General features: G+C 23.1%; 1 protein-coding gene and 1 long non-coding RNA gene across 4 annotated transcripts in view; one reads left to right on the top strand and one right to left on the bottom strand.

Annotated features, from left to right (window-relative positions):
• LOC122502994 (protein madd-4) overlaps positions 1–25,758 on the bottom strand; it is a 245,727-nt gene that overhangs the window by 73,522 nt on the left and 146,447 nt on the right. For all 3 annotated transcript variants that reach the window (XM_043613374.1, XM_043613388.1, XM_043613381.1), the window contains one exon: positions 1,032–1,066. In XM_043613374.1, the coding sequence (XP_043469309.1) occupies positions 1,032–1,066 (35 nt within the window). The remainder of the gene's footprint in view (positions 1–1,031; positions 1,067–25,758) is intronic.
• The window catches only part of LOC122503062, a 164,438-nt gene that overhangs the window by 84,892 nt on the left and 53,788 nt on the right, over positions 1–25,758 (top strand). The window lies entirely within an intron of this gene.

Here is a 25,758-nt window from a genome sequence, read left to right as displayed (position 1 = left end):
TAGTAAAAATCAAACTCAAATAAAATGAAATCAAAGAGTTCACATCAATGGAAATTATTCGATATTGCAAACCCAGAATTTTAGTAATTTCTTATAATAACATTTATTTAAGTATTTCAATATTTAGACGGAAATTTTTTTATTTCTCTATTTGTTTATAATCTGCTCTCTAAATTTGAATTAGTGAAAAGTCGTCTAATAATTTTACTAATAAAATAAAAATAAAAATTTTTTACTAATTCGAAATAAAATTTTACTACATTATTTGGTAGTTTAAAATTTTTTTAATTTAATTTAATTTAATTAATTAACTTTTTCAATTTAATTTAATTTAATTTAATTTTTTCCTAAATTATTATTTTTATTTAATAAGAGCATTTTTTTTTTATAAAAAGGGCTCTTTTTTAAAAAAAGGGTTCATTTCCGAAAAGGTTTTATACTAGGCAACAATTTATTATCCATCTCTGACTAATAAATTAATTTTTTCTTGAGAAAAGAAAATTGTTTCAATGCTTAAATTCTTCAAGAAATGTTAATTTTATTCAATAAGGGAATTTTTTTGAAAAATGGCTCATAAAAAGGTGTTTATTACTAGGGAATTGTTTATTATTCATCTCTGAAATGTACAATAATTTTTCCTTAAGAAAAAAAATTGTCTCGATATCTAAATACATTCAAATTTCATATTTTATTCAATAAGAGAATTTTTTTGATAAAAATGACACTAATTCTGAGTAAAATTTCACTAATTCCTAGTAAATTTCCACTAAAACTAAAAAAAAAATATAAATGGAAATTTCCTAAAAATTAGTATAGAAATTATTACTAATTTAATTTAGTGGGCGAATTTCCAGCAAATTCAGATTTAGATACATATTTCGATGTATATTTCTGGCGACTAATAGATTTTCGTTTTTAATTGTTTATGTATATAAATTATTATATGAAAGTTATGGAATAATATTCTAGACCAAAATAGTTGATGGACTGAATAAATAACGGGCTAAATCGTAAATTTTGATTTTACTCACCTTGTACACGGTGACCATTCGCCCCACGGTAGTCCCTGAAACATAAAATAAATTTGTGATTATCTTATCCAAACACACAGATGTATGTATACAAGAGAGCAGTGTAAATGGCAAGCTTTACGAGCTTAAAGCACGAAGTACGTAAAACATAATATAATATTATACATACAGGGTTTTCTATTCAATGGGATCTTCTCTATATTGCACATTAAAATTATGAGATTAAATTAATTGCCATTCCTCTGTCATTTAAGCGTGAACAATTTAATATCCTACAGGAATGTGTTACTCGTCAGTTTCAATATTATTTTATTTTTTTTTTTACTATTTTATTGACTATTTATTTTACTGTTTATTTTTATTCTTTAGTCCATTGCGTAAGGAAAATTTTTTTGTTAAAAAATTATTTGTTCTACTTTTTTTTAAATATTTTATTGACTATTTATTATTATTCTTTCGTCCAATAAAAGGGAAATTTTTTTGTTAAAAAATTATTTGTTTTTTTTACTATTTTATTGACTATTTATTTTTAGTCTTTAGTCCAATGAAAGGGAAATTTTTTTGATAAAAAATTATTTGTTTTATTTTTTTTTTTTTACTATTTTATTCACTATTTTTATTGTTTAGTCCAAAGCAAGGGGGATTTTTTTTGATAAAGAAATATCATTCTAGTACTTTGATAATAGAAAGTTCAAATGAACGAAATTAATTTATTTCTTTTTCAAATTTAGAATTTATTTTTAAAAAATATTAGGTCACGTATGAAAAAATAATTCGTAAATGTTTCAAAGTGTTTAATTTATTTATTTTTTTTATTTTTATTTTGTTGAGTAATTAATTAATTTTTAATTTATTTCGTTAAGTAATTACTCGATTTTTACTTTATTGAGTAATTTTACTTAATGATTTTTGAGAACAAGAAATTTTTTTTTTCTAATTCAAATTTCATTAAAAAATATATTAGATCCCATATTAAAAAATAATTCATACTTCATGATTTTTGAGATAAAAATAAATAACAAAATAAATAATAATCAGTAAGAAAAATAAATTATTGTAAGATATATAATAAAAAATATTAAAAATCCAAAAATAATAAATAAATAATAAAAATATAAAAATAAAGAAAAAATCAAAAGAAATGAAAAGCAATAAAATTGAGTAATTACTCAGTGAAACAGAAATCAGAAACATGAATTAAACAATTGAAAATATTTATAAATTCAATTTTTATACGTGAACAAATTTTTTTTTAATGAAATTTAAATTAGAAAACTAAATAAATAAACTTATTTTTTTTATCAAAAGTGAAAAATCATTAAGAAATTACTCAATGAAATAAAAATTGAGCAATTACTCAAGGAAATAAAATTCAAAAACGTAAATTAAACATTTTGAACATAATTATATTTAAAAAAATATATTTCCTTTAATTGAATGTTCAGAATTTTTTGAATATCAATTTTTGAATTTTAAAATCCAGTTAAGTATTCGAAAAAATTGATATAAATATAATTTGAAATATTTAAAATATTTATAATGTTATGAAACGAAAATAATTTTTTTATTCTTAATTATTAATTAATATCTGGATTATTAATTCTTAATTAATATCTGGATTATTAATTCTTAATTAATATCTTGATTATTAATTTTTAATTAATATCCTAATTTTATAAATTTTTAATTTAAGAATATATTTTCCTTCCTTCATTTTTTTTACACAAAAATAATAGTTAAAAAAATAGGAAAAAAAATGTTGTGGTGTAATATTAAATTTTTTTTTTCGTCTCATCGTGTGGAAGATGAGACTTTATGGATTTTCCTCAAGATTTGAGAATTTTTTTGGACGAAGAATGAAAGAGAAAAAAAAGGGTTTCAATTTTACATTTTCTCACTTCTATACATATAGTGTGGCAGATGGGAATTTTTCTTTTTCGTACTTGGGTGCTAGAAGTTAGGCTATTTCATCGCTTTGAATATTTCATGCGAGCAAGACGCTTCAAGTGGAGACTGTAAAGAACTGAAAGGAAATGGAAAGAGAGTGGATGGTAATAAGAAATAATGCACTATTCGATAATAGCCGAATTGGTTTAAACTTTATTACTGTTTTTTCTCAATCTTTTTCCTCTTTTTTTTATCTTTTTGAAAAATCGAATTCGAATTTTGATACCGCAGTTTCTCTTCTTCTAAATTAATAGATTTTTTTTTTATAAAATCAAAATGTAAATATTAATTTCTATTTATCTTTTTTTATCTTTTAAGTTAATTATAAATAATATAAATTGATGTAATTTTTTTCTTTTCTCTTTTTTCGATATAAAATTGAACTGTGTTTAATTTTTGACATCAGGTTTTATTTTTGAATTTACTTATAAATTTATGTAATTTTTTTTTTGTTTCTATAAAATCGAACACTGCTTTCTATTCACGTTGGTAAAGTTCACAACGTAATCAACGATTTAATAGAGAAAATATTTTTCTATTCAAATTTTTGTCTAAAAAATTTTTTTACTGTTTTTCTTCGTCAACAATTCTAAAAAAAAGAAATTTGTAAACGAAAAATATTTTTTACGTGTAAAACATTTTTTTTCCAACAACGTTGATTACAAACGTTGTGAACTTCACGTTTTTACGAGAGTTTTTTTTCCCCCTCTAAATTAATTATAGATTGAAATGAAATAGAAATAAAAGAACAATTTTTTCGATTTTAGAAAAAATTCAATTATCAATAAAGTTGTAAATAATTACACAGTTTTCCTTAGGGTTTTTAAATTGAGACAAAAAAAAAGTATCAAAACGGTGCTTCGCAACTATTTTTTTATTTTTTTTTTGTCTCAATTTGATATCCTTAGAAAAAGTTAAAATAGTTAATTAATAATAGTCAAGTAATCGGTTATTTGAATCAAGTGAATTTTTTTCAGAGTAAATAAACAAAAATAAATAGTTTAAAATAGAAAAGTACGATTTTACACGAGGCAAAGTTTTTTTTTCAATTACTCGAGATAAGTGTAAGTGACTCCATTGGGATTGGTCATTTTATCAGGCTATTCAAATTTTGATGGTTGATCGACGAATACGAATCACACGTAAGGCTTGACGTTAGTTTTACTTCCCTCGAGAGTGGCGAAAGCTTTTGCTCTATAGAATTGCAAGAGTATATATATGTATATACACTTCTAGAGCACAAACAGCCTTGAGTATAGTGCCCCAGCATTCCCAATTCCCAAGCAATCTAAAATCAATCTTCGTTTCGTCCTTTCTTAGAGTGAGCTTAGAAAAGGGATGGTGGAAAAAAAACCAAAAAAAAAACCAAAAAAACAAAAAAAACAAAAAAATAGAAAAGAGAGAAAGATAGAGAGATAAGATCAGAAAAGGTGAAACTGATCAGTTTTAAGCAGACTTGTGATCCTGCATTATTCAAACTCTGTCTTGGTGGTCGAAAGTGCCGCTTGCTTTCGCCGAAAACTCTTCTACCGTTTTAGTAATTCCCAGTTCGTCACTCCATCTTCTATTCAAACCCCTTTTTACTCTCCCTCATACTGTCTTTACTTGAAAAACTTTTCTTTTTTCTTGCGTGAACTCTTTGTACTAGTCAGATAACTTATTCTCAAGCAAAGAGAGAGAGAGAGAGGGAGAAAGAGGAATTTTGTGTCTCCTGCTCTCTTAGAGAAGGGGAGAGGAGAGGAGAGGTAAAAAGCTTTTTTTTAAAGTGGTTGCTATACAGAGAGTTATACTTAGTAAACTTTACTAACTCGGGAGTTTTTTCCCAAAAAAAAATTCAGCAATTTTTTCCATTCTTTTTGCGTATGAAATAAAAATTCTTGTGAAGAAAAAACAATTATGCCACGGACTCAAAATATGTTTGATAAATGGGTGTTTCAGCAAAAAAATACAGTTCGGCTGACTGAAATCTTCAATTAATTAACTATAATAATTTTAATGTTCTTTCATTCATTTACTTTTTTTTGTCCCTCACACTCTGAAGTTGTCTTCTGTTATTTGTTAACTTTAAATAGATTGTATATTATATTATTATGTTATAATTATTTTTATTTTCTAATTAATTCAAAATCGTAATGACAAATAGAAATTATTAGAATTCTTTTCACTTCTTTTCATTAAAAGACTAAAATTTTGTTAAATATTATGTTTTTTTTTAAATTGAAATTAAGCAGATTTTTGTTCTTCACTTCTAAGGAAAATTAGAAAATTGTTAAAAACTGTGATTGAGAAATAGAGCATTTATATATTTTGCATTATTTTTGTTTATAAATCACAATTTTTAAAACAAAATTATTATTTTGTTTTAGAAAAAAAAGAAAAATATTTGCACAATATTCCTATTTTTAATCTTATTTTTGGAACAGGATTTTTCACAGGAATTAAGACATTCAAAAATTTAAAATTTAAACCTTTTTTTAAATTAAACAACTTATAAAAGTATTGTTATAAAACATGAAGATATCGATTGCTCCGAGTCGAAGACTCGGAGTGATCGATTTCTTCATGTTTTCTGACAATTAAAAATGACCAAGAGATAAAATCATTATTTTATATTATAAGAATATTGTTACTGTAACTTCATCAAAATTATTTTCATCATTTTAATTCAATTATTATTTTCTAGAATTTTAAATTATTTTTTATGAAAATTATTGAATTCTTTAGAAAAATTTTATTATTCATGAAAATAATTGAATTCCTTAGAAAAATTTTATTATTTATGAGAATAATTGAAATCCTGTGAATTTTTTACTATTTATGAAAAAATTATATGTATGCATACAATTTTATTAAAATTTTGTTTAAATAATTGAATTTTTTTTGGGAAATTTTATTAAAATAGTAGATATTGAAAATCATTGAAATTAGAACATTTTTTGAAAATAATTGAAATTAGTGACAAGAATTTTTTTTTTGACATTTATGGAAATAATTTAATTTTGGAGAAGAATTTTGTTATTTATAAAGATTATTGGGATGTTTACGAAAATTTTTTTCGAATTTTGAACATAATTGAATTTTTATAAGAAAAATTTTATTATTATTTTTTTTTAAATAATTGAATTTCTGCAATTATTTATAATTTCTCTAAAATTGAATTTTTTTAGTGTTTTCAACAAAAATTTAAATTGGAAAATTTTTAGATTCCATTATTTCTAAAATTGTTGCTAGTACTACTTAAAAAGAATAGTTTTGGTAAAAAAATACTATTTTTGTAGAAAGAGATAAAATAAAAAATATTATTCACGACAGTAGTGATAGATTTAATTAAGAGTCCAAGTAATGTAAGTAGAAAAGGGCGGTTTTAGTCAGACATTATTAAAAGTTTAAATTTTTAAATAAGAAAATATTAGATAATTGATAAATTTGAAAAATCTTGTAAAATAAAAACTAAACACATGAAATTCTTACTAATTTTATTTTGTCAGTAGTCAAAGACCATTTCAGTCAGACAGGTGAGTTTTACATTTTAAAAAAACAATGCATTTAATATATTTGTATCAAAATTTAATGAGAGAAAATTTTGTAATTATAAAAAATTAACAAATTTTAATACAGTAGAAAATAATTTTCTAGCTTGGTTCAGTTTACGAAGTAAATTTCAGAAAAAATTTAATAAAATTAATTTGGGACTTGGAAAAATTTCCTTTAAAAATAGTAAAATTTGATATTAAAAAATATTATTTAGGACAGTAGTAATAAATATAATTAAAAGTCCAAGTATATTATTTAAGTAGAAAAGGACGGTTTTAGTCGGACAGGATTTAATTTTATAAATTTAAAATAAGAAAAGTTTAGTTAATTGATAAATTTTAAAAACCTTGTAAAATGAAAAACTAAACACATAAAATTTTTAATAATTTTATTTTGTCAGTAGTTAAAGAGCGTTTCAGTCAGACATGCGAGTTTCACACTTAAAAAAAGAATGTATTTAATATTTGTATTGGAATTTAATGAGAGAGAATTTTGTAATTATAAAAAATTACCAAATTTTAATAAAGCAGCAAAAATGTTTAAGTTTAGCTTCAGTGATACAAGTCAGTATAAGTCAGACGTAAGTACTTTAAATGCTGGGGAAAAATGATAAATGAAAGTAGTAAAATATCTTTGCGTCAGACAAATTAAATTAAATCCTTATTTTCACATTGCCAGTCGAAGAAGACAATTTTAGTCTGACTGAAACCATCTGTTACTACTAATCGAAAAATAATAATGAAAAAGGAATAAAAATTAAAAAGAATATTTTGTTGCTTCAATTTTTCATGATTTGAGACTTTTTAAAAGTATTAGCTATTGAAAAATTTTCTCCTTTTTAATCATTTAGCAAAAATTGATTTTAGTCTGACTAAAATTTTCTTTCGCTACTTGAAAATAGTAGTTCAAGTAGTGAAAAAAAATTTAATTTCAAAAAAACATTCATTATAATTACGTGACTTTTTATATTAGTTTTGTAATTATTTTACCATACTTTGAGTGGTAAAGCAATATTTATAATTTTAAGAAAAGAACAGAAACAAAACAACTGCGTAATTATATAATGAGAAAGTCTATTAATTTTCAAAATGAAGCAATTTGACTTCTGTCTGACTAAATTTTCCTTTCACTACTTGAAAATAGTAGTTCAAGTAGTGAAAACAGTAGATAAAATCAATAATTAAAGTAGTTAAAATAAGATTTCAGTCAGACAGAAATCAATTGCATGAAATTGAAAAATGAAAGTTTATTATTTTAAAGGATTCAGCAGTATTGATTTCTGTCTGACTAAAAGCTTTTTTCTCTACTTAAAAATAATAGTTAAAGTAGTGAAAATGAGTACCTGAAATAAATTCTTTAAGTAGTGAAAGGCGATTTTAGTCAGACAGAAATCAATTCTATAATTCTTAAAATGGAAAATTTTTAGCCAATTAATAAATTTTAAAAATCCTGACAAATGAAAAGCTAAACACGTGGAATCCTTACTAATTCTATTTTGGCAGTAGTTAAAGAGCGTTTCAGTCAGACATGTGAGTTTTACATTTAAAAAAAGAATGTATTTAATATTTGTATCGGAATTTAATGAGTAAAAAAAAATATAAATAATAATTATTGTTTTTAATATAAAGTACAGCTGTTGGCACTATCACTCCAATAATTGTAATTTTTATAAAAAAGTTAAATTTAAAAAATCTATTAGCGTAGAAAACGTCGAAAATTTTTCTGCTAACTTGGAATATGTCCTAGAGTAAGCAATTAAAATTAAAAATAAATATTCATTATTATAATGTACATCAGTTGTCATTATTATTAAGAATCGAAATTTCATTAAAATGGCTATTTTAAAAATATTTTTGGAATAGAGAACAAAAAATAATTTAATATTTTAAAAGTAGGTATATTTTTATGTATTTTTAAAATATTAAATTATTTTTTGTTTCCGTCACAGAAATATTAAATATTTATCTACAATTACAAAAAAATACGTATTTAATAACGAAAAATTTGTTTCTTTTCCAAAAAGTACGTTAGCACTGTTTAAATATTTGATTCACCATTTTGTGATTATAGAAAGAATTCAAATATTTGCATTGTTTATACGTACGTACAGTATGTATGATAAATGGAGATTTTTTTTATGGAACATTTCGTCTGTAGTCACATATAATCCCATTGGGAAGTCGCATTGGGATTCAAAACATGAATAACTTGATGTAGAGTGGTTATATGTTTGGTTAGCGTGACTCTAATCGTTATATGCTCTGATCACATGTATACACCAACAGTCTATTGTCACTATGTTTTGATTAATCTGTCTCGCAAAAAATGTATTGAGTTAATTTTTTACTGCGATTTTTTTTTCTTGGAACGCCCGTTAAATAAAAATTAGCAAATTATACTTAGACAACAATTAAGTGCGAGGGGAGTGGGAGGGGTATTCTTTACACGCAAGTGCTTAGTCGACGATTCTCACCCTTTTTTGCTTGAGAGAAGCACTTGAGGGTTGATTCGCTAAAGCCCTCGCTCACAGCCTTAAAGGTATATATAAAAGAAAAGATACGATACTTCATTGTAAGAACACGCGCGATTTAATTTTTTTTATTGATTATTACATTTAATTTCCTGCGGCTAAGTGAGTTTTTATTTCTTTCTTTCGATGAAAAAAAGGAGGAATTTTCACGAGATGTTTAATTTTACCATTTTTAAAACTTGATTCTTAAATATTTTTACGACAATTTTACTGCATTTTAAATATATTCTTTAAATATTAATTATTAGGTATAATATTATTTATTTTTTTAATTTAGAAATTAATCGATTTATCCTTTAATCTAAAAATTAATTTATTAATTTTTTAAACGAGAAATTTTATTTATTTTTTAATTAGGAAATGTGTTTATTTATTTATGAAATAACGTTAAATAATTGTATTTAAAATTCGTTCAAAGTATATTAAATATTAATCTACTTTTTAATAATTTTATTATTAATTATTTTGTCGTAGCTTTGTCAATATCGTTGCTAATTATTTTAATATTTAAACATGAAGCAAAAGTCATTAAAAATCCATATAAATTTAACAATAGTAATATAATTTAGTATTTTGATTTTTACCCCGAGTCGATATTTTATCCCGTTGAAAATTATCGGCAACGGATTAATGAAGCCGTGTAGTGAGAATAATTTCATTATAAATTTCCTAATAGCGCCTTTATACACGACATAAATTAAATTTTGAAAGAAAATTTGTTTGGTAGAAAATCTCCAGATAACCACACCTTGTGTATTTAATATACAAAAAATAATACATTATACAAAATTATTTTTTAAGAATTTTAATTTTTCTTTTTTAGAGAAAAATGATAAAAATGAATCGTATAAAAAATTAATTAATACTTCTCTTTAAAAAAATTTAATAATAATAAAAAAAAGAAATTTAAATTCATAGATTCTCAAGTTATTTTTTGCGTGCGAAAGAAGAAAAAAAAATTTTCCTCCTAACCGAATGAATGAAAAATCGTTTATTTTCAATCAATTCAAATGAAGAAGAGAATAAAAATGCAAAGCGTGAGCGCATTGAACGTGATAGAGGAAAAGTTTGCATGGAGCACAAAGAATTTTCAACTGTAAAGAACCGCGGAAAATATCTCTCTGGTCGAGATTTCATAGCGAATATATTGACTGTGAGAATGAGTGAGGGACAGAAAATTTTGAAAGTTTTTTTTTCTTTTTCTTTTTTTATTGCACACAGATTGATATTCAAATATATGTGTATCTAAAAGAATATTGTGTTGGTGATTATATAATAGTAGTGGTAAATGTATTTTTAAGTGAGACAACAAGGTATATAGAGACGTGGCTGGTGTATTATCATGATTGTTTCGTCGGAAGTGGAATAAGTAAGTGTATAGTCAGACATTGTGTGTAGGAAACATCGTATATGTTTCAAATAGGGGGCTTATATTTCCGTCTTGAATTAATCGATATTTTTTCCGCATTTGTGTCATATACAGCATTATGCTAATCCAAGAGAGTTTCAACCTTTGAGAGACAAGCCACTCACCTTTCCTCTACATATATATGTATATATATTCCCTTATACTCACTTTATACATATTGCATGCACACCAACTGGTTATATATTAGTCTGCGCTCCTCTATTTCTTTTTTCTTTGTGAAATTTTCTCATGGTTTGGGATTTTATTACTCCAACTCATTGTACAATTTTTTCGCAATTTTTTCGCAATTTTTTACCATTAACAACCAATAATATAAATAATTACTTTTCTCACAACATTATAGTCTCTAGGAACAATGTCAGTATTTGCATTTCTTTTTATAATAAAATTTTAAAATTTTAAAAAGCAATTTTAAAAATAATAGAATTTAAAAAATTTCTAATTTAAATTTTTGTTGAAAACACTAAAAAAATTCAATTTTGGAGAAATTAAAAATAATTGCAGAAATTCAATTATTTTCAAAAAAGAAAATAAAATTCTTCTTGTAAAATTCAACTATGTTCAAAATTTAAAAAAATTTCTCGTTAAAATCCCAATTATCTTTATAAATAACAAAATTCTTCTCCAAAGTTCAATTATTTGCATAAATGTCAACAAATTCTTGTCCTAATTTCAATGATTTTCAAAATCTACTATTTTAATAAAATTTACCAAAAAGAATTTAATTATTTAAAGAAAATGTTAATAAAATTGTATGCAAACATTATATTATTATTTTCATAAATAATAAAAATTTCAAAGGATTTCAATTATTTTCATAAAAAATAGAGAAAAAAAATTTAGAAAACTCTACGACAATTCAATTATTTAAATAAAAAAAGAAATAATTTATTTATTGAAAGTTTCTAAACATTTAATTATCCTAAAGAATTTTATCAACAAATATTTCAATAATTGACTAACTTCGATGAATATTAATATAATTTTTAAGAATAATTACATTTTTCAAGAAATTCTATCGAACTTGTATTAAAAATAAAAATAATTAAATTCTATCAAAGAATTTTTAAAATTTTTTTAAGAATAATTGACTTTTTGAGAAGAATTTAATTATTTATGAACATTTATAAATTCTTGCAAGAAATTTTATTAAAATTAAAAAAAAATACTTTTAAGGAATTTAATTTAAATTGTATTGAAAATAATTGAATGGTATTCCTGTGTAATTTTTAGGTGCCGTGAAGATAGCGGCCGCCATCCGCCAGACACCTGACAAATCCATAGGCGTCGCAATTAAATAATACGAAATGATCCATTCTTCATACTTTCTTTTTCGTGATAATTTCTGGCACTATAGAGTTGAATATAAATATTCTAGAAACATAATCTAACATAAAAATCATTTGTTTAATAACAATTGAATTTTTTAAAGCTCTTAGCTTCGTAAAACTCAAAAATTCCTAGTCAAAATACTCCATCCGCCAATCAGCAGACAATCGAATTTTGAGTTATTCGAAGTAAATAGATTTTAAAAATTTAATTGTTAATAAACAATTGATTTTTTTGTTGCCTATTGTTCATTAGATGTTTACTTAAAAGAATTTACTTTTGTGAAATAATTTTGGCAAAATTCCTAGTCAAAATACTCCATCCGCCAATTAGCAGACAATCGAATTTTTGAGTTATTCGAAGTAAATAGATTTTAAAAATTTAATTGTTAATAAACAATTGATTTTTTTGTTGCCTATTGTTCATTAGATGTTTACTTAAAAGAATTTACTTTTGTGAAATAATTTTGGCAAAATTCCTAGTCAAAATACTCCATCCGCCAATCAGCAGACAATCGAATTTTTGAGTTATTCGAAGTAAATAGATTTTAAAAATTTAATTGTTAATAAACAATTGATTTTTTTGTTGCCTATTGTTCATTAGATGTTTACTTAAAAGAATTTACTTTTGTGAAATAATTTTGGCAAAATTCCTAGTCAAAATACTCCATCCGCCAATTAGCAGACAATCGAATTTTTGAGTTATTCGAAGTAAATAGATTTTAAAAATTTAATTGTTAATAAACAATTGATTTTTTTGTTGCCTATTGTTCATTAGATGTTTACTTAAAAGAATTTACTTTTGTGAAATAATTTTGGCAAAATTCCTAGTCAAAATACTCCATCCGCCAATCAGCAGACAATCGAATTTTTGAGTTTTTTCAAGTAAATAGATTTTAAAAATTTAATTGTTAATAAACAATTGATTTTTTTGTTGCCTATTGTTCATTAGATGTTTACTTAAAAGAATTTACTTTTGTGAAATAATTTTGGCAAAATTCCTAGTCAAAATACTCCATCCGCCAATTAGCAGACAATCGAATTTTTGAGTTATTCGAAGTAAATAGATTTTAAAAATTTAATTGTTAATAAACAATTGATTTTTTTGTTGCCTATTGTTCATTAGATGTTTACTTAAAAGAATTTACTTTTGTGAAATAATTTTGGCAAAATTCCTAGTCAAAATACTGCATCCGCCAATTAGCAGACAATCGAATTTTTGAGTTATTCGAGGTAAATAGATTTTAAAAATTTAATTGTTAATAAACAATTGATTTATTTGTTGCCTATTGTTCATTAGATGTTTACTTAAAAGAATTTACTTTTGTGAAATAATTTTGGCAAAATTCCTAGTCAAAATACTCCATCCGCCAATCAGCAGACAATCGAATTTTTGAGTTTTTTCAAGTAAATAGATTTTAAAAATTTAATTGTTAATAAACAATTGATTTTTTTGTTGCCTATTGTTCATTAGATGTTTACTTAAAAGAATTTACTTTTGTGAAATAATTTTGGCAAAATTCCTAGTCAAAATACTCCATCCGCCAATTAGCAGACAATCGAATTTTTGAGTTATTCGAAGTAAATAGATTTTAAAAATTTAATTGTTAATAAACAATTGATTTTTTTGTTGCCTATTGTTCATTAGATGTTTACTTAAAAGAATTTACTTTTGTGAAATAATTTTGGCAAAATTCCTAGTCAAAATACTCCATCCGCCAATTAGCAGACAATCGAATTTTTGAGTTTTTTCAAGTAAATAGATTTTAAAAATTTAATTGTTAATAAACAATTGATTTTTTTGTTGCCTATTGTTCATTAGATGTTTACTTAAAAGAATTTACTTTTGTGAAATAATTTTGGCAAAATTCCTAGTCAAAATACTCCATCCGCCAATTAGCAGACAATCGAATTTTTGAGTTTTTTCAAGTAAATAGATTTTAAAAATTTAATTGTTAATAAACAATTGATTTTTTTGTTGCCTATTGTTCATTAGATGTTTACTTAAAAGAATTTACTTTTGTGAAATAATTTTGGCAAAATTCCTAGTCAAAATACTCCATCCGCCAATTAGCAGACAATCGAATTTTTGAGTTATTCGAAGTAAATAGATTTTAAAAATTTAATTGTTAATAAACAATTGATTTTTTTGTTGCCTATTGTTCATTAGATGTTTACTTAAAAGAATTTACTTTTGTGAAATAATTTTGGCAAAATTCCTAGTCAAAATACTCCATCCGCCAATTAGCAGACAATCGAATTTTTGAGTTATTCGAAGTAAATAGATTTTAAAAATTTAATTGTTAATAAACAATTGATTTTTTTGTTGCCTATTGTTCATTAGATGTTTACTTAAAAGAATTTACTTTTGTGAAATAATTTTGGCAAAGTTCCTAGTCAAAATACTCCATCCGCCAATTAGCAGACAATCGAATTTTTGAGTTATTCGAAGTAAATAGATTTTAAAAATTTAATTGTTAATAAACAATTGATTTTTTTGTTGCCTATTGTTCATTAGATGTTTACTTAAAAGAATTTACTTTTGTGAAATAATTTTGGCAAAATTCCTAGTCAAAATACTCCATCCGCCAATTAGCAGACAATCGAATTTTTGAGTTTTTTCAAGTAAATAGATTTTAAAAATTTAATTGTTAATAAACAATTGATTTTTTTGTTGCCTATTGTTCATTAGATGTTTACTTAAAAGAATTTACTTTTGTGAAATAATTTTGGCAAAATTCCTAGTCAAAATACTCCATCCGCCAATTAGCAGACAATCGAATTTTTGAGTTATTCGAAGTAAATAGATTTTAAAAATTTAATTGTTAATAAACAATTGATTTTTTTGTTGCCTATTGTTCATTAGATGTTTACTTAAAAGAATTTACTTTTGTGAAATAATTTTGGCAAAATTCCTAGTCAAAATACTCCATCCGCCAATTAGCAGACAATCGAATTTTTGAGTTATTCGAAGTAAATAGATTTTAAAAATTTAATTGTTAATAAACAATTGATTTTTTTGTTGCCTATTGTTCATTAGATGTTTACTTAAAAGAATTTACTTTTGTGAAATAATTTTGGCAAAATTCCTAGTCAAAATACTCCATCCGCCAATTAGCAGACAATCGAATTTTTGAGTTATTCGAAGTAAATAGATTTTTAAAAATTTAATTTTAATAAACAATTGATTTTTTTGTTTGAAGAGGAATTTTATTATTTTTAATTTTAGTGTTTTTGACTATAATTAATGTTAAAATGAATTTTTAATTAGAAAAATTTACGAAAATTTAATTATATGAATGGAAAAAGATTGTTAAATTCGATTATAATTTTATTAAAAGTATTTGAAATTTCACGATGAATTCTATCATTTATAAAAATAATTGAATTCCTAAAAAGAATTTTATTATTTACGAAAATAAATTGAATTAGGGGAGAGTGGGGCAAAATGGGGTAGGCGGGTCAAATGGGGTACCTCTGTTTTTCCATGATAGGTACTTTTAATTTTTTTATCCTCGTCATATATCATTCATGTTGATAAGAAACTGTTATTAATTATGAAGACATTCCAAAGAAAATTTTTTTTTGAAAGTTTTTATTGATGATTCAAGTGTCAAAAAAAATTCCTGCTATCGGAAATAAAAAATTTTCTTTTGAAATTAAAAATTGTCCAGATTCGAGGTTATGTCATTAATTTCTGAGCAAGGGACACCTCTTAAAAATACTTGAGGGTTGTCTTTAAACTTGTGAACTAGAAATTTATTGATGATTCAAGAGTCGAAAAAAATTCCTGCTATTGGAAATAAAAATTTTTTTTTTGAAATTAAAAATTGTCATGTTTCGAGGTTATGTCACTAATTTCTGAGCAAGGGACACCTCTTAAAAATACTTGAGGGTTGTCTTTAAACTTGTAAACATAAAATTTATTGATGATTCAAGTGTCAAAAAAAATTCCTGCGGCCAGAAATAATTAATTTATTCATGAAATTAAAAATTTTCTGTTTTTAATTTTTCTTCACTAATTTCTGAGCAAGGGACACCTCTTAAAAATTCTTGAGGGTTGTCTTTAAACTTGTGAATTATAAATTTATTGATGATTCAAGTGTCGAAAAAAATTCCTGCGGTCAGAAATAATGAATTTATTCATGAAATTAAAAATTTTCTATTTTTAATTTTTCGTGATTAATTTCTGAGCACGGGACACCTCTTAAAAATACTTGAAAGTTCCTTTTAAACTTTGAATCTTGAAATTTAGTAATTATTTAATAGACGAAAAAAATTCCTGCCTTCAGAAATAAAGAATTAATTGTTATAAGCATATCTTATATAGGGTGTCCTTAAAAAAAATGATATAAGTGGTGGCTAGAAACTGGTGGCTAGCTTCAGCTTCATATTTTTTTCAAAATTAAAGTGCTTACCAAACTTTTTGGGATAATGCATTTAGTTTGGCAAGTGTGGGATCTTTTTCAGTACTTATTCTAGAGTAATTTCCAATAGAATAGATTGTTTAATTGTTTACAATAACTTGTAAACATTGCATTTTGTTTTAATATGCAGTGTGGGGCAGAATGGGGTACCTAAGCGTAGGGCATGCCGGAAGCTACGCCGTTTCATTAAAACTATTTAAAAACATTATATTATGCATATTTAAAGGTTTCCTGCAGAAAAATCGATATTTTTGCTTCGAGGCATTTATACTATTGATGTTTCATTATCAATATATCGATATTTTGCAATATCCATGTTTTTTTTGTTAAATTCTAATAAATATTACTTGTTTTTCATAATAATGAAGAATCCTACTTTGTGTTTGTATTTATAATCTCATACAACAAGAATTTAATGAATTTTGAAAAAATATTCAATGTTTTGTATAGTTATTTGATGCCACCCCATTTTGCCCCACGGGTGGGGCAAAATGGGATTTTAGCACTTTCTCAGAAAATACGATATAAGTTCTTTCAAAAATTTTTTTCTCCGCTATTATCATAATTTCCTCAAAGCTAAGTGTACAAAGAAGAATTCTGAAGTTTAGCTGAATCGGTTTATTCGTTTGGTTCTCTGTAAACAGACAATTTCAAAAAGGTACCCCATTTTGCCCCACTCTCCCCTATTGGGAAGAAATTTAGAAAAAAAATTTGTAAATACTAGAATTTCTGTAAATTTTTCATTATTTTTGAAAATATTTAAATATTTGAGGAGAATTTTATTAAATTTTTTTTGAAAATAATTGAATTTTTGCAATAATTAATAACTTTTTTAAAATTCAATTCTGTTTGGTGTTTTAACAAAAATTTTGCTATTACAGTCTATTATTTTGAACAATTAATTAAATACCATATAGGTTAAAAAATTTAACTAAGTTTAGAAGAATTGGAATTAGAATTTTTTAAAAATCTATGTTTTTTAGAATTTCTAATTAAATTCATTGAAAATTGAAAGTTTGTAATTCTAGAGAATTCATGTGGAAATTCCAATGAATTTTTCTAGTGACAATCTTATCAATAGTATATTTTGTGTTAAATTCTACTGTAAAATTCAATAGAATTTTTTTTACTTTGCCTGTTTTTTTAGTGTGCGTATTAAGTACTATTAACACACTCGACTAAATTCCAGAAATCTGTCAACATGAATAAGAAAATTTTCCTAAAGTAAAGTGATGTAAATTCGTTATGTGTGAGCTAATTTGTTCATGGCTCTCGCGCTTTCCGCAACAGTTTTAATGGAATAAACGTCGTAAAATAAATTTTCAGAAAGCTTACGAGAAAGGGAGAGAGAGAGGGAGGGAGGGAGGCTTTCTGGTTTCAGGGAAAACTTTTCGGCGCAATGAGATTTTCACGAAAACTTACCGCATTTACATCTTCGGTCACAGTTCGTTATGCAGGGTGTACTCATGAATTACATAGATGAGAGTACGAATACTGATGTCGACAGATGCCAGAAACCCCTAGTAGCAGCTAGGCGGGGAAACATCTGCTAATGTTACATAATGCTGAGATATGTTTCCCGCAATTATCACGTTCAATGCACCTCGACTTTTCTTTAAAACTAAATATATATAGTTTAAAACCGTTAAATATGAGAGTCTTAGAGGAAAACTTCATGAAGCTCCCCTCCCTTCCCTCTCTATACAAAATAGTTCTTTTTAAATTTAAATTTTTAATTTCTTAAAGTCAAGAATTAAATTTTTTCATTTTATTTATTTAATAAATAAAAAATTAATTTAATAAATAAAAAATAAAATGAAATCCGGGATCGAACTAGGTCCGTAAATCTCGTAAAATTTTTTTAAAACTTCTCGTCAAAGTTTCAAGTATCATTAGCAATAATTAAATTCTTCTCCAAAATTCAATTATTTTCAAAAAATTTTAATAAAATTTTTGGCAAAATTTTAATTATTTTCAAAAATGTTCCTTAACTCAAAGATTTTTAATATCTACTATTCTAATAAAATTTTTCAAAAGAATTCAATTATTTAAAAAAATTCTACACAAACCTTTAATTATTTTCAAAAAATAATAAAAATTGCATAGAAATTTCATTATTTACAAATTTTTTTATAAATTTTTTCGCAATCATTCAATTATTTTCGTAAATAATAAAATACTTTTTAGGAATAATTTTACAAATTGAAGACACAAAAATGCACCAGAAGAATTTTTTTTTGTCTTCATTTAAAAACTCGAGTTCATTCATGAGACTTTTAAATATAAAATTTTAGTTTCATAAAAAATGAATCCTAATATCGTATATTATATAAGAAACAAGTTCGATTTATTATTCATTTAATAAACTATCTCAACGCCTCTTCAATTAAATTCATCATATTTCACATTCTCTCATCTGAATTTTAAATAATGATCTTAGAGCTTATTAAAGATTAATGTAAAAGAAGAATACATCCTTCAACTGTCCATAAATTTGTAAAGTGAACAGGATGTTGAGAAGTAGGTGGAGGAGGGGGAAAAAGAGGGGGCGATTGATTTCATGAGGATAAGAACCCACAAAAATTGCATTATTCATTGATTTCAAATGTCGGCCTGATGCTTTCATTCACTATTTTCGCAGAGAAGTCAAGATTTCACTTTACAGTATCTGGGTAGTATATATAGATATATATATATTGGTGTCAATTTGTTCGTCTTTCACTGTATTTGATACCCACAGACATTCAAAATGGCTGTATGTATAGGTATGTATATCTCCAAAAACCGACAGGAAAACGCATTAGACTCGCAAATTATTGAAAGCAACAGAGTGCGATGCCCTTTCTCTGAGTTTTCGAGCTTTCTGCTATATATATATAACTTTATACAGTGGTTTGATTTTTTAAGGTCTAAATTTTTAGGATTTTTCAGAATGTTAATTTCCGTCTGACAAAGATCGTTTTTTACTACTTAAGTTCTGGGTTTTTAATTATTTTTGTATTTTAGTAATAAACTTTTTAAAATTAGTGATACCTCTCTCTCCTTTTAGTCTGACTATTACTGACTTGTATCACTGAAACTTAACTTTTGTTCTCTTTACAATTATTGGAGTGATAGTGCCAACAGCTGTACTTTATATTAAAAACAATAATTATTATTTATAATTTTTTTTAGTCATTAAATTTCGATACAAATATTAAATACATTCTTTTTTTAAATGTAAAACTCACATGTCTGACTGAAACGCTCTTTAACTACTGCCAAAATAGAATTAGTAGGGATTCCACGTGTTTAGCTTTTCATTTTTCAGGATTTTTAAAATTTATTAATTGGCTAAAAATTTTCCATTTTAAGAATTATATAACTGATTTCTGTCTGCCTGAAAATGCCTTTCACTACTTAAAGAATTTATTTTAGGTACTCATTTTCACTACTTAAACTATTATTTTTAAGTAGAGAAAAAAGCTTTTAGTCAGACAGAAATCAATACTGCTGAATCCTTAAAAATAATAAACTTTCAATTTTCAATTTCATGCAATTTGATTTCTGTCTGACTGAAATCTTATTTTAACTACTTTAATTATTGATTTTATCTACTGTTTTCACTACTTGAACTACTATTTTCAAGTAGTGAAAGGAAAATTTAGTCAGACAGAAATCAAATTGCTTCATTTTGAAAATTAATAGACTTTCTCATTATATAATTATGCAATTGTTTTGTTTATGTTCTTTTCTTAAAATTATAAATATTGCTTTACCACTCAAAGTATGGTAAAATAATTACAAAACTAATATAAAAAATCAAGTAATTATAATGAATGTTTTTTTGAAATTAAATTTTTTTTCACTACTTGAACTACTATTTTCAAGTAGAGAAAGAAAATTTTAGTCAGACTGAAATAAATTTTTGCTAAATGATTAAAAAGGAGAAAATTTTTCAATAGCTAATACTTTTAAAAAGTCTTAAATCATGAAAAATTGAAGCAACAAAATATTCTTTTTAATTTTTATTCCTTTTTCATTATTATTTTTCGACTAGTAGTAACAGATGGTTTCAGTCAGACTAAAATTGTCTTCTTCTACTGGCAATGTGAAAATAAGGATTTAATTTAATTTGTCTGACGCAAAGATATTTTACTACTTTCATTTATCATTTTTCCGCAGCATTTAAAGTACTTACGTCTGACTTCTACTGACTTGTATCACTGAAGCTAAACTTAAACATTTTTGCTGCTTTATTAAAATTTGGTAATTTTTTATAATTACAAAATTCTCTCTCATTAAATTCCGATACAAATTTTAAATACATTCTTTTTTTACGTATGAAACTCGCATGTCTGACTAAAACGCTCTTTAACTACTGACAAAATAAAATTATTAAAAATTTTATGTGTTTCGTTTTTCATTTTACAAGGTTATTAAAACTTATCAATTAACTAAACTTTTCTTATTTTAAATTTATAAAATTAAATTCTGTCCGACTAAAACCGTCCTTTTCTACTTAAATTATACTTGGACTTTTAATTATATTTATTACTACTGTCCTAAATAATATTTTTTAATATTTTACTATTTTTTTTTACTATTTTTACTATTTTTACTATTTTTACTATTTTTACTATTTTTAAAATTTTACTATTTTTAAAGGAAATTTTTCCAAGTTCGAAATTAATTTTATTAAATTTTTTCTGAAATTTACTTTGTATATCGTAAAATTCATGTAATTTCAAAACAAAAGTAACGTTATTATAAAAATTTTAATAAAAGAATTAAAGAAAGTTATGGACTACGGAAAAAAATTTTTAAAATATCAATATTTAACAGAAAAAGTTTAATAATAATTACTAATAATTACTAATTACTATAGTAATATACTATACTATAGTTTCGAAGGAATTATTGAAATTTTAGAAAATAATCGAATTCTTTCGTGAAATTTTGTTGAAAATAATTGAATTTTTGCAAAGATTTTACTATTAAAAAAATTAATTGAATTGCTTTGAAGAATTTTTTAATATTGTAGAATATAATTGAATTCTTTTGTGAAATTTTATTAAGATTCTGTTGAAAGTAATGAAATTTTTGAAACAAATTTTACTATTTATAAAAATAATTGAATTCTTCCGAAGAATTTTATTAATTTTGAAAGTAATTGAATTCTTGTGAAGAATTTAAAAAGAATTTTTTTAAAAATTTTATTATTTATGAAAATAATTTAATTTTTGCCTAGAATTTGATCAACATTTTTTTTTAATAATTGAATAATATGAATATATTAAATAATTGAATATTTATAAATACATTGAATAATAACTTGAATAATTTTTGTTAAATAACGATTGAAATATTTATTTATTTTTCCAACTGTAGAATTAAAATATTTTAATTATTTCGATTGAATTCTTATAAAGAATTTTGTCATGAATTTTTTTTTAAATAATTGAATTATTTTAAAGATTTTTAATAAAATCTTTGAAAAATAAATATGCAGTTTTTGAGGAATTAATTTAAAATTATATTAAAAACAATTAAAATTCGTCGATGAGTTTTATTATTTTTATGAAAATAATTCATATTTTTTGGAAGATTTTTAGAAAACAAAAATAATTGAATTTCTGGGAAGAATTTGATTTTATTCTTAAAATAATTGAATTCTTGTGAAGAATTTTACTAAAAATGAATTGAAAATAGTTAAATTTTTTTTTTAGAAATTTTATCAAAAATATTGAAAAGAATTGAATTTTTTCAAAAAATTTATTGAATTTATTTTAAAAAAATTGAATTTTTGTAAAGAATTCAATTATTTATTATAAAAAGAATTGATTCAATTATTTACTATGAAAATAATTGAATTTCTGTCGAAGAATTTAATTTTTTCTGAAAATAATTCAATTTCTGTGAAGAAATCAATTATCTTTTTTTTAATTTTAGTAAAATGCTTTTTAGAAATTTAATTAATTTGAGAAATATTAACTAAATTCATCGCAAAAATTCAATTATTTTTTTATTAATTACTAATTACTATAGTAATTAACTAATTAGTAATTATTATTATTAGTATTATTACAGTAACAAGAATAAAAAGATTATTAAATGAATAATAAAATAAAAAAAATAATAATAATAATAATCAGATTGTGACCTGAGGGCTTAAAATACAACTTTTCAGATTAGTATTGCAAAAAGTGGAGCTACTTTCATATAACTTTGTGATTTATTGAATTCATAATTTTGCTTTATTGAACTTGTGAACTTTTAAAGTTCATTCTTCTCGTTTTCAAGAGAAACAGGTTTTTATAAATCTCCCTTGGAATGTATGGAATGGCGTATAGTTTATACATAATTCATGACATAATTTGCTAAAAGTACTTGGTAGTAAAAAGAGGTGCTTCTATTACCATATTGAAAAAAATGAAACCCTCTGTCATCGACTTAATCAAAACTTTGATTTACGACCTGAAAATTACAATCAACGCATGATTATTTTATCAAAAGTAATTTTAAAATATTTCAAAAAAGAAGACAAAGTTCCATTACAAAAGTTTCGTAGTTCAAAATGAAAAAAATTACAAAAAATTTCTCTTCCGAAAAGAAAATGAATGTTTAAATATTTGATTAAATTATTTTATTCTCAATGTAAAAATAAATAAATAATAAAAAATTAATGTAAAAATAAATTTAATTTTCCTAAGGATGTCAAATTGAGACAAAAAAACGAATCAAAATTGTTGCAATGCAACAATTTTGATTCGTTTTTTGTCTAAATTTGATAAACTTAGAAAAATTGTGTTAATGATCTTATGAAACGGTGAGAATAATTTTTTTCTAATCTAGCAATTTTCTATAAAGTTAAATAAAAATTACACAAATTTCAATTTAAAAATTTTTCTTTTTTAAATAAAATTCGATGAATAAGGAAAAGAAAATTATTGTGTCTTTCCTTAACTTTTGCAATTTGAAGGCGGGCACTGTATGATGAACGTGTAATAATCTCTCGTGCCACCCTCGACAATTTCCTCTGGCAATGCTGGGTCAAATTCTCATTGATTCGACTTCCGTATAACTAATCTTCAACTCAAATTACAAGTTAACTTCGAGAATCGAATTAATTTTTTTTTATCCTTTTCATACCCCTTCTTCTTTTTCTTCTTCACTTTTTTTTGTATGTTCCGTTTACTCATCGCTTATTGATCATGATAAGAGATAGAGAGAGAGAATCGAATTTCCGTTAAACCACAAGAGATTTTTCAGGTGAATACATTTTCTGCTATTGAACATTTTAGATGCGCGATAACAAACTAAATTAATTTTCCAAGTTTGTTAATTAGTTTACTATAACAAAGGAAAATGTTTTTTTTTTTTAAAGGAAAACAGAGGAAAACTGAATTTTTTTTTTTGTTAAACAGGAAATATATTCTGAGTAAAGAAAAAGAAAATTTTCTGCAAATTTAGCATTTCTCTGATATTTTCATTGATAAAAATTTTAATATATTTTTGTCAGGCCTCAGATATTATGACTTTTTTTCAACTTTTTTCGATTATTTTCAAATAAAATTTTATTTGTTTTATGAATAAAATGTATTTCACTTTATTTAATTTTTATAAATAAAATCAATTTTTTTATTTCTTTTAATAAATACAATTTTTATTATTTTTTTTATTTCCCTACAAAAAAAGATGTTTGGTAGTTATTTTTTATTTTATTTTTAGATTTATTATTAAAGTATTAAAATAAATGTTAACAAAAGTAATTATACTCACGTTCTCTCTAAATTTGAATTAGTAAAAATTAATTAGTAATTACTAATTAGTAGAAATGACTATTTATTAGTAAAATTGACTAAATGAATTTTTTAAATTTGAATTAGTGAAAATGTTTACTAATTTAAATTGTGAATAACTTTATGATTTTAATTTAGTAAATTTTGATAAAAAATTAGCAGAAATTACTATTTATTAGTACAGTTTATTAATTTAAAGACAAAAAGTCAGTCACTAGTTTAAATTATTAAACATTATCACTAATTCAAATTTGAAAAATTTATCTTTAAAAATTTATTTTTGAATAATTTGCTAATTAAATTTTTGAAATATACAATTAAAAAGATTTTGAATAATTGAAATTTTGTAAAATTTAATTGAAAATAAATAATTTTTTCAAGTATTTTATTACAATTTTAGAAAATTAATTTTAAAGAATTTTAATTGAAAATTTTAGAAATAATTGAATTATCCAAAATTTTAATAACTAATCTTCAAGGTGTAAATTCGATAAAAATAAAAATTAATAAAAATTAGGTTCTAAAAATAATATTAAAATAGTTTTGAAAAAAGTAATTCTCTGAATTATTTCGTTCTGATTTTTTAAAATTAAATTATTTTCAATATTTATAAAAATTCACATACACACACAAAATAATAACGTTAAAATTTTCTAGAATTATTTTTAATATTTTTAGAGAAAATAATCATATTTAACAATTTTAATTAAAATTCTTCAAATAATTTTTTTTTTAATTATACAAAAATTCTTTAATTAGTTTCGAAAAATTACATTACAATATTTATAAAAAACTAATTCTTAGAATTGTTTTATCATAATTTTTTAAGATTCAATTACCTTCGAAAAAAGTAAATTAAAATTTTTTAAAAATTTACTATTTTAGAATTTTTGAGAAATTATTTACAATTAAAATTCTTCAAAAATTTGATTATTTTTTTATATTTTTTAAAAACTTGATTATTTTTCAAAGATTTTATAAAATTTCAATTATTTTTTAAAGATTTTACTAAATTTAAATTATTTTTTAAAAGATTTTATCAAATTTCAATTTTTTTGACATTTTTTAATTGTAAGTAATTGTAGAAATGTTGTCTTTCAAAAATTATTTAGAAATATTTTTAAATAGTTAATTTTACGAATTTCCTTATTAAAATTTTTGAAAATATTCTACCTTAATATCTTTAAAAAGAAAAATGAATGGTTTCAATTATTATAAAAAATTGAATTTTTGTATTTAAATAATTTAATTCTCGAAGAACTTTTGGAAAATTATTTAAAATTAATATAAATAATTGATTTAGAGATGAAGTTTTGTTAAAAATTGTAGAAAACAATTGAATTTTTGTAAGGATTATAGTTTTAATTTTTAGAAATTATTAAATTTTAGAAGTTGAAATTTTTTAAATTTTATTTCCTATAAAAAAAGAAATAAGAAGTATTTAAATATTTATTTAGCAAAATTATACAAGTTTTGATTAACTGAATTTATAAATCAGGGAAATACAAAATAAAATTTTTGTGACAACACTAAATTAAATAAACGACTTTTTTTATATTTTTAATCGACTTTTTTTGTTCGTTAAAGTCAATTCGAGGTCTGTTTTCTTTATGTAAACTTTTATTAATTGCTTATAATTTTATGAAGTAGAATTATTAAATTAGGGGGTAATTATGCAATTTTATTTTTATTTTGACTTCCATTTTCACTTTCACAGATTTTTTTTCATTTGCACTTTGATAGATTTTAAT

The sequence above is a fragment of the Leptopilina heterotoma genome, unplaced genomic scaffold (genome assembly GCF_015476425.1).
Source record: "Leptopilina heterotoma isolate Lh14 unplaced genomic scaffold, ASM1547642v1 Lhet_108, whole genome shotgun sequence".
In the NCBI taxonomy this organism is placed as follows: Eukaryota; Metazoa; Arthropoda; class Insecta; order Hymenoptera; family Figitidae; genus Leptopilina; species Leptopilina heterotoma.
Note: the sequence above shows the minus strand (reverse complement) of the source record. Positions and strands in the feature narration are given on the sequence as shown.